This window comes from Anser brachyrhynchus (assembly GCF_964034855.1).
Source record: "Anser brachyrhynchus genome assembly, contig: SCAFFOLD_120, whole genome shotgun sequence".
Taxonomy (NCBI): domain Eukaryota; kingdom Metazoa; phylum Chordata; class Aves; order Anseriformes; family Anatidae; genus Anser; species Anser brachyrhynchus.
This window is the reverse complement of record NW_027663910.1, coordinates 15,891-31,340: the sequence shown is the minus strand read 5'-3', so window position 1 is coordinate 31,340 and position 15,450 is coordinate 15,891. Positions and strand designations below refer to the sequence as shown.

General features: G+C 59.1%; 1 protein-coding gene across 1 annotated transcript; it reads right to left on the bottom strand.

The window, feature by feature from the left end:
• Nucleotides 1-233: 233 nt before the first annotated feature.
• On the bottom strand, nucleotides 234-9,339 carry LOC308186655 (adenylate cyclase type 10-like; the record flags this gene model as incomplete). The annotated part of the gene is given in 16 exon segments (XM_080608775.1): nucleotides 234-533; nucleotides 707-814; nucleotides 1,185-1,407; nucleotides 1,656-1,707; nucleotides 1,926-2,264; nucleotides 2,409-2,663; nucleotides 3,259-3,390; nucleotides 4,032-4,168; nucleotides 4,837-4,964; nucleotides 4,967-5,128; nucleotides 5,582-5,668; nucleotides 5,997-6,189; nucleotides 7,109-7,298; nucleotides 8,108-8,184; nucleotides 8,811-8,932; nucleotides 9,148-9,339. Coding segments are annotated over 16 exon segments (2,583 nt in total). The 3' UTR covers nucleotides 234-347.
• Nucleotides 9,340-15,450: the final 6,111 nt, after the last annotated feature.

Here is a 15,450-nt window from a genome sequence, read left to right as displayed (position 1 = left end):
CCCCATCCCGTCCCTGGAGGTCACTCCAGACTGCCTTCCTTCCCTTGTTAAGCCCGTCCTCCCTGTTCACATCTCTCTGTTCCCAGGCACCCCTGGCCTCATCCGAAACGTGCCAGCAGGTGCATCCCTCGGCACAAGCTGCTTTCTACCCAACGGCCCAGGGACCGCACAGGGGGGCAGCGTGAGGCTGCACTGCCCGCTGTTTGACTCACACGTCGTGCCTTAATGCCTCGGTCCTGCTAATGAGCTATGGGACAGCGTAGGTATGGCCTGAAGTCCAGGCAGGCCTGGGCCTGAATGCCTGGCACCAGAATACTCTTCCTTTCCCATGTGCTCCCTTCTGCTGCTTACCGAGCCTCTGGCGGAAGGGAGGGTGTTCTTCTGTTTGGGGCACAAAGAGCACCCTGAAACCTTTCCCACAGAGACTTGACAAAGGCTCCGGCGCGCGTCTGAGGGAATTGCTTTTTCAGAAGGCTCAGCGCCCGCCTGGTCGTTTTCTTGGCCAGCCTCACGCATCCTAGATTACAGCAGACCTGCACAGGAAGAGGGAGACGGGCAGACACGGACCGCTTTCCCAAGCCTCTCCTCCTGCAGAGGCTGCAGAAATGTACCAGGGGCTGCCTATAGCAGGGACGCCCCCTGCAAGAAGGGAAAGCATCCGGCTCCATCCTCCAGGACACCCCTCTGCGTCACCCTGCCGCTTTACCTCCCCTTTGAGGCTGAAGAAGGTCGCCTCTTCAAGGCAGTCTAACGCAGTTGCTGTCTTCTCCATGGAGTTCCTCAGGGCCTCCGCTTCGTTCAGCTTCATAAGGGCCTTTGAGCAAGCACACAGGCAGCAGGTGAGCATCGGTGCAGAGCCCCTGGCCAGCTCCGTCCTTCCCTCTTGCCTCCTGTAGCACCTGCCTTAGGAGGGCCCGCATCTCCCCACGCGATCCCTGCCCTAGCACAGTGCCCCGTGGGCTCGGAGCTCAGGCACCAAGGGAGCCTTCAGACCGCCTCCCAGGTAAAGCAGCTTGTGCTGACGGGCCTGCTTGAGTGCCCCATGTCTCTTGCTGCGGGAGAGGCAAAGCGCAGGAAACAGTCCGGCTCTGCCCCTGCTGTTTCTTTTGGGAGGCCCCTTAGCCGGCGTGTCCTGTTGCAGTGGACTCCAGGTGCGGTGCGTGCTGGCAAGCAGGGCCACTCACCATGTAGCTGTTGGAGACGTGCAGGTAGGCAGCCGCACACTCCAGCAGGTAATAGAAGGCTCGGGGAGCGTTGCCTATTGCCACATAGTGGCGAGCCAAAGGCACAAGCACTGATTCGATGATGGCTTCGCATTTGCAGGAACACTCGCCACCGTCCTTCTCTTCGGTCCTGCTGGGCTGCGCAGTTGTCCACTCGCCCGCTGGTGGAAACCGCTCTGACGCTCTGGTCAGCGGCAGGATGCCAGGAAAAGAAGAGAGCAAAGAGCGGATGAGCATCACCTGAGATGACCCTGCTCTCCCTACAGGTAGCAACAAAAGCCCAGTTTCCTGCTGTCTCATCCCAGCTCCCACCCCACAGCCAGCCTCCTCGTCCCAGAGCTGGAGTCCCAGCCAGCAGCCAAACGGCAGAGCTCCATCTGTCTGCTCTGGAGCTCACTGGTTTCCACAATCATCAGAACCTTGTCTCCTCACCTCAACTCCTCCTCCGAGAAAGCCTGCTGCTGCTGCAGGGCATTTGCACTACCTGGGAAGAAGAGAGAGCGTGTCAAGGACCTCCCCACGTAGCCCGGGCTAAGAGCTGCGGGCTTGCAAGGCTCCTGCCGAGCAGACCCAGGGCACAAGAGCTGCGGTGATCATCCTCGTCCCCTGGCTCATCCCTGGCAAGCTGGGGCCCACCAGGTCCCCAGCACATGGGCCTGGGCTTCCAGAGGGAGGGGGCTCCGCAGCACGCACACAGCCTACCCTCAGGGGTGTGACTCCTGTCCTTCTTCAGCTGTTCTCCAGCGAGCACCAAGGCCTCCCAGCTGTGCCAGTCATCCTCGTCCGCAGAGCCCTGGCAGTTTTCCCCATCCTGGGGACTGGGGACGGCAAAGCGGTGGAAGGCCACAAAGTCCCCTCCGTGGCAGCTCCGGCATTTGTGCGCGTGCTTCTCCAGGAACGCAGCACGCTTGCGCTGCGCGTTGGCCCTCTGTCTCTCGGGCCACAGCTCGTAGGCTGCCTCCCGCAGCAGCGGGGCACAGAAGGCCAGGACGCCAGCCCGCCACTCTGTGGTCTCCTCGCTCATAGACGGCCTCTCCGCCCCTGCAAGGCAATGGATCGTGGCCTCAGACAGAGTGGTAGAGGCATTCTCAACAGCCGCTGGGAATTTCCCTCTGCGCAAAGCTGGTGGGGGAAGGCCCCTTTCAGCTACAGCGCTCCTGGGTCTACGTTACTGCCACCACTTACCGCTCCCTGCCTGCTGAGAGGTGGACGGCTCCTCTCTAGCATCTTGGACGTCTCTGGGCACCCCTGTGTCCTTCAGCCACTTAATGATGTTGTCGCTCACCAGCACGTCCAACAAGTAATTCATCTGCTGCCTGATGCAGGTGGGCAGGATGTGAGCCAGCAGCTGGGTGGTAAACACCGGCCCTGTGATGGCCGCAAACTTCAAAGCCATCTGCTTCTTCAGCGTGATCCGGTCCAGCTCAGCCAGCGCAATCTCTGTCAAGAAGAAGCAAAACGTCTCTCTCTTTTGTGTCCCAGAGCCTGAGCTTGGAGAGGCTGGACAGTTCCACCACGGGAAACAGGGTAGACTTTGGCCTCTCTTCCTCAAGATGGCACCTGCTGGGCAATCGCAGCCCAGGGGAATGTCTTCAGGATGGCTCCACTCCTCCGGCAACCACAGGCCACAAGGCCCAGGGATAAGAGAGACCCAGACAAGCGCTCCTCCACCAAGGATGGGGAGGGCACGATCCTGCGGGTACATGCGACCCGCGATGCGACCTAGCAGAGCTGAACTAGGCTGACGCCCAGCAGTGCACACAGAGAACAGAGAGCGCTTTCACCACCTCAGAGCTGGACTTGGAGCTCCCCGCAACTGCTGTGCGCCTCACAGGTAGGCTCACAGCTGGTCCACAGCCCGGAGGGGGACATCTGTGCCCTTAAGCACAGAGCTCTTTCTGCTCAGACCGGAGTCGCTTTCCTGGCACGGACCCCCCGGCTGAGCGGGTGACTCCACAGCATGCCGATGCCCAGCCCCTCTCTCATGTGCACCCCAGGAAAGGACCCCAGCACAGCCGCGAACTCAGCCGCTCACCTTTCAAGGTGGCCGGCAGCACGGTGGTCTCCAGGCTGACGTCTGGTCTGATGGTGCAGACCCTGCCACTGTTATTCCCAGCACTGGAGCTTGAGGTGGCTGAGACGAGGTGTGAAGTCTCGACTGCAGAAGCTGGGGAGAGAGAGAGAGGGAGCGCATGAACAAGGTGGGGCAAGTCCAACCTGTCACGGTCGGGTGCGCTTCATGGCCCGCACCGAATGCGGTCAGTGAGCGGGGCAAACCGGTTTCCACTGCAGTGTTTTTGTTTGCATCGCCCTTGCAACTCTTTTTCCGCCTTCACACCAGCTGCCCAGCTGTACTGAATGAACGTCCCGCGACAGAACGCAGTAGTTGCTGCCTTTGACCGCGCTACCTCCCACAGCCAGGGAAATTGCCGGTGATAATCCAAAAAGCAAAGCCCATGCAGGCTGTCCCCAGGGCAACAGCACTCTGCTTGGCATTGCTCTTGCAATTAGTGCTCTTGCATTACTGCCAAGCTCCTCAGTTCCCAGCGCCTTTGCGGGCATTTATGGTTTTGGATTACAGTTTCCCAGGTCTGTCCCTCTCCTGCAGAAGGGCTTTCTTCTCAAGGGAGCTGGTGGCTTGCCAAGGTGACAGCAAGGTGTGCGGGAGCCCACGCCTCAGCCAGATCAAGTTCTGTCCTGCTGCCAGATCGGACTCTGCCCAGACTCACTGGAGAGCCACAGGACACGGTCGTGCGGGGGGGAGGGAGGTGCAACAGCATCTAGCCAGTGCGCAACAAGAGTGCTTACTGATCAAGCCCTCCCAGTCGTCCTCTGCTTTTTTGTCCTGCCTCCCAGTGCGGAACAAGCGCATGTTGTTGCAACGCAGGCAGCGCAGCAGTTCCTCGCAGTAATATGGGATGCCAGAGCTTCTTTGGATCAGGAACCTGGGCAGGAGCAGAGCCAGCAGTGACCAACACCAGGGAAGTACGGTGCGACACAGTTCTGATGGGCGGGCGGCGAGTCACTCAGCCTCACAGGGTAACCAGCCTCTTCGTCACAGCTACGGCGCACTTCAGAAGGGGGCGGTCCTCCCACTGGCTTGGGCGTTTGGGACCCCCTGACCCTACACCGTTTGCTGGAGTCCGTGGGGAAATGGTCGTGGACAATGTCCAAAGCACAACGCAGCAAGCCTGACCTTCCCTGTCCTCAGGAGCCCAGATCTGCTCTGGCAGCTGGCTGGACCCCTGCTCCTGGGAATCCCTCCTGCAGCCTGGCCACATAGGTCAAAGCCTTTTGCACGCCTCAGCCACGCTAAGGCTTGGGCACCCACCTCCCTCTGCTCTCCTCTCTCCTCTTCTCTCCCCTTTCCTCCCTGCCTTGCCCTCCCTCCTCTGCAACAGCAAAGGGCTGTCACTGCCCGCGTGCTGCATCTTGGGAGCTGCCTATTCTTAGCTCCCGCCTGCTGTGGTGAGTCTTAAGGAGAAACCCAGGTCCTTGCTGGAGTCAAGGATGCTGCCAGAAGGCCCCGTGCTTCCTTTCCTGCGGGGCGACTTCCTTCCGTGGGCGGCGTAGGTCCAGCCCCTCCGGAAGAACTCCCTGGCCTGCAACATACCTTGCTAGATCCCTGGGGATGCTGACCACTCCAAGGTCCTGGCAGGCTTTCTGCACCACAGCTGCAGGTTTCAGCTCTTCCAGATGAAGACAGCTGATTCTCTGGGACATTGTGCTCACAGACATTGTGCTGCAGCTTTGAAAAAGCTCTCCGTTCTCTCGTGGCCAGGAGCTAAGCTCATGACCATGAAGAGCGTGACGCTTTGGAGCACGGGCCACATGATAATCCAGGAGGCAGGGTCGATGAAGTGGGCGTTGTCGATGACAAATATGCCGAATTCTCCTCCAAGGGTCTGAAAAAAGCAGACGGTTCTGTGTGGGGTCTGGTGGATTCTCAAGCGTCTTCTAGGGGAGGAAATGTAGCCCCTCTCTCCGGAGACGGAGAATACTCAGAAGTCTCTCCCCAGCCGCTTCCCTCTTCAGAAGCTTACTGGCTGTTCATTTCTGCGAGACTTTAAGGTCTCCTCAAGCACCACTTGCCCTTCTGAAGGAGGGAACTTGGGCAAAGGAACGCAGAAGGCGTCAATCCTCCTCCAGGGCACATACCCTCCAACTTAACAGGAGGCGAGCTACTAGGCATATGGGGAGGGCTCGAGAGGGGCTTCTGGGAGGAGGGGCTCCTGGGCCCTGAAGGGCGATGACCCTGGCACATCGTCCTGCTGCCCACTCAGGCCGCTCTGATGTGGAGCCTGCAGCGGGCAGGGTTGTTTTCTTTCTCTGACCCAGGTGGAAGGAGGAACGCTCACCTTCTGTAGCACTTGCATACAAGTCAGGTGCAACTCCCTTTTCCTTGGAGTGTCATGCATCTTGCGAATCTTGTCCGGGACGGCAAACTGGACGGGAAAGCAGAGTCAGAAAGAAACATCATCCTGGGACCAGGCATGCCTATCCACCAAGCTCGACGGCAGAACAAAGCGCCTCTGCTTTTGCATGAGGTCAACACGAGCCTCTCTTCACTGGCCTTTCCAGGGTGCTGACCAAGACACCTGGCTCATGCGCAGGACATGAAGTCACCACAGACAGGGAGCCTCCCCGGACCCAGGAATCAGAACGCGGTGCTATGAGCCCCGCGGCTCCCAGCCCGGAGCTAAGCCTGCCCAGCGGAACACCCAGACAACAACCAGACTACCTCAGGAGGCAGTCTCACCCTCTCGCTCCCACCTTGACGAGGAGAATGTCATTGAGGAGGCAATATCTGCTCTCTTCTATCGCCCCTTGGAGCTTGGCCTGCAGGGTGCGCTGCCTGTCCTCGCACGTTTCACCCGCCTGCAGGCCCAGAGCCCTGGCCACCAGCATACGGATGGCAGAGAAGGGCTGCCTCACGTTGGCCTCGGTCAGTTCCACGGTGACAACCCTGCGGTGCAAAAGCAAAAGGCACCTGAGCTGCAGAAAAGGCCCCCAGTAGCCCACGCCTGCCAAGACAGGAGAGCTAGAGATTCACGCCGCCTGGTTCTTACTGCAAAGGAACGCAGGGTGCGCAGTCCCGGGGGTGGGGGAGGAGGGCCAGGCACAGGGCAGAGGCATCGCAGTCTTCCACGAACGTCAGGCCAGAGGCCAGAGGCCTCGCCAGAGGCCAAAACCAAAGAAAACCCAGATGGGGCAAAGAAGCCGGGGTGTGCTGTAGGCTAGTAGACTGCTTTGCCACCCTGGACAAGCAAAAGAAGCCTCTTGGAAAGGAGGACCTGTGTCACTTAGTGGCTCAGGACACCAAGCATCTGGCACCTTTGGCTCAAGTCTTTTGATAGTTTTCAAGAGACAGCAACGTTAACATTCAAAAGGTCCTCCAACCATGGCCCAGAGGGACACCTGAGAACTGAGCAGGCAGACAGGAGGAAGAGTGGCCCAGTGGCCCACCTTTCCCCAGGGCGACATGACTGACCCAAAGCTTCCTGCGCAGAAGGAGCTGGGAAAAAATTCCTCCTTGCGTCAGAATGACCTCTGCCGTAGCCTTGCACGTAGTGGAGCAAGCACAGCGCAGGGAGCCCAGCGGAAAGCCGCTTGGACAAAGCCTGCACGGCTAGCGTGCGTCTCCAAAGCCAGGACAACCTTCCCCACCCCACTGGCATCACTCCCGGCTCTCTTAGCAGCAGGAGACAGAAAGGCAGAGAGGTACAAAGCAGACCCGTGCCAGGCCTTTGGATCTTCCTGGCCACGGGGAAGGGATGTCTGCGGGAGACCAGGCTGGTCTCTTGCTGCACAGCTCCTCTTTGCCGGCCAAGGTTGCACCCTTGGGGTCCCTGTGCCCCCATCCAGATGGCTCGGAAGACACTCACCACTTCTCGGCGATTCCCACATATTGATAGATATGGCCGGGATTGGTAACGCCTTTCAGCTTTGTCTCCGGCAACTCCTTGAAGAAGCAACCGGGCAGGCGAGAGGCTGCGGAGGTGGCTTCATCACAGGACACCAGCCTAGGGTAGTGCACCATCAAGCGTGCAGCCAAGTTCACCTTATGGCCAATCACTGCCACAGAGAGAGAACACGTTGACATGGTTAGGAAAGCGGCCTTGCCCCACCCTTCAAGGCCAAGGGCTACTTCCCCTTGTTGTCCATAGGTGCATGCCCAGTGGACTGCACCAATAAGCACACAGAGCTGAAATCCACACGAAGGTCTTTTAATTAAATAACTAATTATATAACTCTGCAGAGTCAGGTGCTTGGCGATCTTTTGCAAAGCCAGCACACTTCAGACTTGAATCACCGTTATTTATACACAGCAAACTTGTGAAAGCTATCTCTTTGGCTACTTTTGATTGGCTATTACAGCTCACCTAACTTATGTCTACGGAGTTTGCACATTACAGAGGAAGAGCGGGGGAGGAGGGGACACCAAATCCCACATCAGCATACATTAGCATTTTGATGGGTATGTTTTTTAATATGTTTATGACCCTTAATGAGCAAAAGGTTACTATAGGTCAGTCTGGAGCTGTTGTTCTCCTTCTTGTTTTTACCTTTTATCCCATATCTTCCTTGCTTCTGCTAGCTCAAGGCCTCCCTATATTCCTCAAGGTTTCCTTGTGTTTTTTTTTTCCCCAGCTTTGGGACTACACCCTCAGGCACAGGTCAACCCAGCGGCAGGGCAAGCGGACCCAGCGGGAACCACAAGTCTCTGAGCCCATTCTCCCACCTCAGGTGGAGACCGGTGCCATCTGGGCCGCCACCGGCAGCCTGTGGCATATGTGCTTGCCCCAGCCTGCCCGTCTCTTCATGACTGACATCCTTAAGCGCACCCACGCCAGCCTCCCACTCTTCAGACTAAGGTGCGGTACCTGTATGTTCGGCCCTCTCAGGGTGGCCACAGAGGCCGCAGAACACCGTCCCGCTGGTGACCCCGACGGACACTGCCCTGGCACACGGGGAGAGAAGCGCAAAGTCAGTGGCGCCCCAGGCGCAGACCTGCTCGCCCCGCTCCGCCCCTTCCCACATCTCCCCTTGGCGCCAGCCAGGGCCACCTGCTGTCCCACAGCCAGTGCGTGTCTTGGGGACTTGGAGAGCTCGGGGCGCAACACACCCCGCTCACAAGGGACACGGGGAGGGCGCACGCAAGATGGCTTGGACCCTTCCCCTGAGGCACGATGGCTGCGACCTGCAGCAGGCCACAGCCCCTCTCATTAGTGGAGGAAAGCAGGTGCTGCCCACAGAGCACCTACAATGCCAGCGGCTTGAGATCACGGGGCTGGGCCCGAGCCCTGTTCCTGGCCCTGTTGCCCAGAGGGGCCTGCCTCTGGCACCAAGGAGCCTCGTGCCCTGGTGAGGGCTCGCTCCAGCACCACGACTGGCAGGCTCTGCTTGGAGGGCCTGCGCCTGGCTGCCCTGAGCTAAGCCCAGGGGCCGCCTGCTGCCTCTCAGGGTGCTGCCTCAATCCTGCCAGGGACAAAGGAGGCCAAGCCAGGAGGCCACGTCTCTTGCTGGTCAGCCCCCTTGCGCTGTCCCAGGCAGCACGCACGCCCTGCAACGCTGCCACACACTCACTCAAGTTTCCTCAGCGACGCGGAGCACATGCTGACGATCTGAAGAGCGCTTTCCAAGGCATGGATGCTCTCGTGCTGCAGCTTTGCTCCAGACAGTCCCAACACACAGAGGAACGTGCAGCCCTGCAGAGGACGGATGCAACACATCTGGTTACAGTGCCCATGGCCAGCAGCTAATGTCGTTCCGCTGCAGTCGCCAGGGAGACCAGCACAGCTGCAGGTCAACACAAAGCCACAGAGGACTGATCCCACCGGCAAGGCAGAGCTGCTTCTCAGTCCCTCTCCACTAAACAGACAAGGGCCACCCTCTGGGGGTGGGGTTGCTCCCCCACGCTCACCTTATCAAACAGGAGGCTTTTGTTGTTTTCGCCCTTGTGAGGACTGAGGATTGCTGAAATGATCCTGTTGGCGTTAGAGAGGCCCCTCCTAAGATCCAGTAAGCTGGCCTCTGCAGAAAACTGCAGCTGGACAAAGAGGCTGGTGACTGGCCGTAGCTCAGACCACAGGTGCAGCGGCACATCCTCATCCATCTGGAAGGGAAGAGCACGACAGCTTTGCCAGCCTGTTCTCCCGGGGGTTCCTCTGGGCCCGTGCCATACACCAAGGGAGAGCAGGCGTGCTCGCAATACCAGGTACTACTGGAGGAAGGGTAAGTCCTCTGCTCGGTGCCAATCGCAGGCCAGCCCGCGGCAGGCAGGTCATAGCACAGTCATAGCACAAACGACAAAGGAGGGGAATGTTCCAGCAACACCCCATCTTGTGACAAGTACGGCCGCGAGGGGCGACCCTCTGGCACGTCCCAGGGACTTGAGCAGACTCGCCCGCTTGTCCTCGCCTCGTGCCCACAGCACGTCCAGAACAAGAGTCGTGGAAAAGGCAGAGGGAAGGCCACCTCCCGCCACCCGCGCCTCTTTGAGGAGCAGCACAAAACGGGCAGTTTCCTGGCACATGCAGCACCACTAGCCCTGGCGTCAGTTCCCCTGGGTTCCCGCCTCAGGCTGCTTTTCCTTTCGTTTGTCTGTTTTCACGAGAGCTCCACCCCTGCAATGCACACCTTCTTCTGCCCTCCCAAAATGCAGCCTCCAGCAGCGGTGGCCTTACCTTCCTGAGAGCGGCTGCCGGTATGTGCTTCTTCAGCCTTGCTGCCACTTTTCGATCACTGGACATGATAAGAGCTGGCCTTCGGTGCCCTAAGGGAAGCAAACGCAGGCCTTCACTGGCAGGACGGGACTAGAAGGGGGCTGAAAGACGGGGCTGGCGCTGGGCAAAGCAGAGCAGAGATTCTTTGGTGTTTCCTCCTGCTCCCCTCTGCAGCTGCTCGGCCGGAGCCGTCCCCTGGCAGGAGGGGGCGGCAGCGACAGCCTCAGCTGAAGCACAGGAGGGCCAAAGGCACGAACGTCGACTGAAAGGTGGAAGAGGGCAGAGGGAGTTCCTCCCTGGAACTCTGAAGCAGGCAGGCCCCACTTTTCCCGCCAGTCCCAGAACACGGTGAAGCAGGGACTCACTTATCCTTTCCAAATGCCGCATCTTCGCGTGTTGGTCAAAGCGGCCTGCAGCATCTTGGCGTTCCGATCCAGACCTGTGCTCCATCCTCAGAACCTGCAGACACGCAGAAGGAAAGTACTGCCACTGGCCGCCCCAAGGAGCCCCAGGAGACACAGCCGGCCCCTCCACTCTCACTTTCCAGAGAAGGGCAGAAGCTCTTGGTGCAGCAAGCCCACTTCTCTGGATTTTCAGCTGGGACAGAAGTGCCTCCTCAGAAGGACCAGAGCCACGCAGGCATCACCCAAGCATGCCCCAGCTCTCAAGGACAGCTGCGGCGACCCACGGGGGACATTGCTGGTGGGGCCCAGACCCTTCCCGTGCTTCCCTCGGCCCCTCACGCCAAGCAAGCACAACCCAGAGATACCCCTGAGGTGGAAGGGCAACTGCTTCAGCTCTCCACCAACCCTTACGGCTACAACTCTCTCCACGTCCAGCGCCTCAGCCTTCTAGCACCTGCCTCCTTCCCTTCCGGGTGCGGGTCTTCAGAAAGGCTCTAGAGGCCAACCCGTCCACCTACCTTCAGAGACTGTTTGCCACCAAGAAGCTTGGTCTGGATCTGTTCCTGCTCACACAGCTCCCAGCAGGTGGGTGAGAGGATCACTTCACTTTTAACCGCAAGGTTTTGGGCCTCCATAACTTCATCCAGGGCCTGGCTGCAGATGAAGTAATGCTGCTCCCTGTCTCCGGCAGTCAGTAAGGTCATTTGCCCTGCGGAGATCCCTGGGGAGAGAGCGAGAAGAAGCACTGACACCGGGGAGCTTTTGACCTCTATGGCCCCCCAGCACCTCAGCTGGCCAGCAGCTCAGCTGAAACCCAGCCTGGAGACGGGCATTAGGGAGGGGGGAGGAGTAATGGTTTTAGACTAAAAAGAAGTAGATTTACATTAGATATTCTACTGTAAATTAGAATTGGTGTCTGCAAAGACACCAAAGAAGTCGACGCTGACGATGTGTTGGCACTGCCGGGCATCTCACCCTGCTGCCTGTGCCACCAGCCCAGCAGAACAGCAGGTTTGATCAGTGCCTGCTCTTTTTGATGGCACGCAGGTTGTAGCTGTCTGCTTGAGGAAAGATGGGAGGCTCTCAGATAGTGGGGAAGGGTGGAGCTTGAGGTGAAGATGAGGTGAAGAGGTGGAACAAAAGCAAGCAGGGAGACACAGGTGATGTAAGGAAGGCTGCAGTCCGCTGCTGTCGCCTGCTCATTTGCGACAATCCTTCTCAGCAACACCAACCCTTGGCTGCTTGGCTGCCGGAACATGAGGCAGCTTCCCAGAGCCGACGCGTGCCTTACCCAAGCGGCAGGCAGGGCAAAAGTGCCTGTGCAGGGACTCGGTGTGGAATGCTGGCAGGGGAGGCTTTCCATTGGCGCTGGCCCCTGCAGAGGTGCCGGCCTTGCTCTGGAGGCAAGAAGCAGCCAGCAGCACTGGAGAGTGCCAGGGCTGTGCACGTGGCACAGCTGACCCAGCAGCGCCCATACCTATCTTCAGCTGGAGCTTCACACCCACGTGCGTGTCACGAGTGCCATGCTTCTTCTGGATTTGCTGGCAACACTGCAGCACCAGGCCGATGGTCTGAGGCAGCTGAGCTTCCGATGCTCTCCACAGCACCAGCACAGCATCCCCTGGGGAAAGGGAGGGGAAGGTGAAGGCTCTCCTGAGGGACAGCAGCAAGCGGCCAGCCGGCGTGCAGAGGAAGATGGGCTTGTGGGAGGGCATCCTCCTGAGGGACGGCACCCTGGCCACAGGGACCCCTCCCCTCTGCCGGGCCAGCCACAGCACCAGCCAGGGCGGCAGAGGAAGAGGGTGGGTGGCGGGGGGACCCTCTGCCCGGCACTCCTCCGCAGCTGCAGCGGCCAGAGAGCTGCTCCATCACGCCAGAGCACAGAGCAAGCGGCTCCCGCGGGAAACACTGCACAGCAGCAGGACACGGAGGCAGCCTCCTCCTAAGGACACACCTCCAAACTTCAGGATGTCTCCTCCAAAATCCAGCACATCTGCGGAGAAAGAGAAGGGAAGGCAGAGTTATGGGGGTGCCTTCTTCTGGAAGCCGTGGGGCAAGCCACTGTGGCCACAGCCCTGGCCCCTGCACAGCGAGCTGGGAGGCAGTGCCGTGGGATGCTACACAAGCACAGTACGCTGCAAGCTGGAAGGCACCTCTGGAGATTATCTGCTCCAGTCCCGCACCCCCGTCTCCACTCAAGCCGAGCCACCCAGAGCCACCTGCCTGGGGCCACGTCCAGATGCCTGGTGAAGGTCTCTGAGCGGGGACACTTGCAAATGCTGCCAAAGTGGTGGCCACCACATGCTCACGGTCAGAGACATCCCCCAGGATAAGGGGCTCATGAGGGCCACACACAGATGTCAGTGCCAGCATCCCTAGGTCACTGGCACGCTGGCACTCACTGGATGCCCCCAGCCTGCCCGGGGTCCTAATGGCACCAAAGCGGTGTTCCATCGTGGAACTGGAACTGTCTCTCTGCAAGCACAGAGGCAGATGCTGAGAAAGAGGGTGTCCCCTTGCTCATGCAATCAGAGAACGATCTAGGTTGGAAAAGGCCTTCGAGATCATCAAGTCCGACCATCCACCTGGCCTACTGAGTCCCCAGCACTAAACCATGTACCTTAGTGCCATGTCCACGCATCTCTTAAATAGCTGCAGGGACTGGGACTCCATCACTTAACTGGGCAGGCTGTTCCAATGCTCGACCACACCCTCCATGAAGAAATTCTTCCTAATACCCGACCCAAGAACAACCTGCCCCAAATTGAGACCCTCTCCTAATGGCCTATCTCTTCTCACCTGAGAAAAGAGACCGACTGCCTCCGCGCTGCAGCCTCCTTGCAAGGAGGTGGAAAGCGCAGTGAGGTCTCCCCTCAGCCTCCTCTTCTCCAGACTAAACAACCACAATGCCCTCAGCCGCTCCTCGTAACTCCTGTTTTCTAGTCCCTTCACCGGCTTTGATGCTCTTCTCTGTACACACGCAAGCGACTCAAACATCCTTCTTGCGGTCGGGGCCCCAAACTGAACGCAGTATTCGAGGTGCGGGCTCACCGCTGCCGTGTCCAAGAGCTATCACTTCCCTAGCCCTGCTGGCCACACTAGTTCTCATGCAGGCCGGGATGCCGTCGGCCTTTCTAGACACCCGCGCACGCTGCTGGCACATGTTCAGCTGGCCGCCGACCAGCAACCCCACATCCTTTTCTACTGGGCACATTTCCAGCCACCCTTCCCCAGGCCTATGCGGCTGCATTAGGTTGCTGTGAGCCAAGCACAGGACCCAGCACTTAGCCTTGTTCAGTGGCACGTGGCTGGACTTGGCCCAGCCCACCTCGGCAAAGCCTTCCCACCCTCAAGCCAGTCAACCATCGTGCCTAACTTGGAATCGTCTGCAAACTTACTGATGGAGGGTGCATTCAATCCCCTCCTCCCTCCTGGTCACTGATGAAAATGTTAAACAAAAAAGGCCCTGGTACAGAGCCCTGGAGAATGCCACTGGTGTCCAGCCACCAACTGGATTGAACCTGGATTGAATGCCACTTGCTAGGACTCTTTGAGCCCAGCTATCCAGCCACTTCTTTACTCAGCAAACAGTACATACGCCCAGGCAGCATATATATGAGCAGCCAGTTTCTCCGGGAGAATACTGTGGGCAGCGGTATGAAACGCTTTACAAAAAGCCAGGCAGACAACGTCCAGAGCCTCTCCCTCCTCTACTAAGCGGGTCACCTTGTCATAGTTGATCAGGGTAGTCAGGAGGGACCGAGCCTTCAAAACCCCATGCCGGCTGCTTCTGATCCCTCCATTGGAGGCACACGCACGTGCCGTGTCACAGCACTCAGGATCACCTGCTCCGTAACCTGCCCTGATACCGACGTCAGACTGACAGGCCTGTAATTCCCTGGAAAGTCCTTCCAGCCCTTCCTGTCGCCTGGAGGCACGTCTGCCAGCCTCCAGTCCGCTGGGCCTCCCTGGTCACAGTGGGCAGCAGAAGAGACCTGCTGCGCTCCTGCCTCGCCACGGCAGCCCCACGGCTCCCACTGTCCCCCCAGGCCACAGTGAGCTCCACAGCCCTTCCAAGGAGGCAGGAGCAGGCGGAGCAGCAAGGCTGCCTCTGCCCTCGGCAAGCAGCCTCAGGGCACGATGTCCAACAGCCTGGCAGCATGGCTCTTACCCTCCAAAACGTCACACTTGTAGTCATTGAGCGTTTGCGCCAGCTCGTCAGCACCTCTGTCTGCGCCGCTCTGCTGGACGCACTTCTCTGAAAACGCAGTGAAACCTGCAGGAAGGACACACAGAGATCAGGACATGTCTACGTGGGCCAAAGGACCTGGCAGCCAGTCCCGTTCTGCCAAGCCCAAGCGCCCGTCAGTCGCTGCATCGCAAGAGAAGCCAACCCATGCTCTCTTTAGCCATCACAGCAGGAGTCCTCAACGGTGCCAAGATAGCTGTGCCATCTACGGGCCAGGGCTCCCGAGGGCCTGGTGTGCCCCAATGGCTCGTTTCTGTGGAGGCTCCACCGTGCCCAGCCCACCTGCAAAATCCGCTAAGAACAGCACTTCCACGATAACCTTGGGGACCAAGTTGTCCCAGATGAAGTCCTCAGAAAGACGGAGATCGGGGAGGAGCACAGCTCTTTTCCCCAGCTCAGAGTACAGGTATTTCCTCTCCCAGGCAGATGCCATGATCAGCGCCCTGTGGTACCGGGGGCAAGTGCCCCCATGGTACCGCCCTGCGGTACCTTGCAAGAAGCAAGTGCAGAGCACCCTCCTCCCCCTCTTCTTCTACCTGCATGACTAGAACCAGTGTGTGGCTCAGGTGGGGATTTAAGGTGGGGCTGGCAAAGAGCCACAGGAGGGAAGCATTTGCTGGTGGCAGCTGGGGCCATGGCTGTGCTCTGCTCCATTCTCCCTCGTCTCTCGTCCAGGTGCCATGGGTCATGCAGATCATCCATGACTGCCTGGTGTCGGTCAGCAAGGAGTCACTCCTGGACAGCCTGAACAGGACCCTTTTCCAGATCACCTCCTTGGACCCCGAGCATGCGGTCCAGGGCCTGCTGGAGGCCTTCCCGTGGTGCGATGGGTATGGGGCCCACCCATC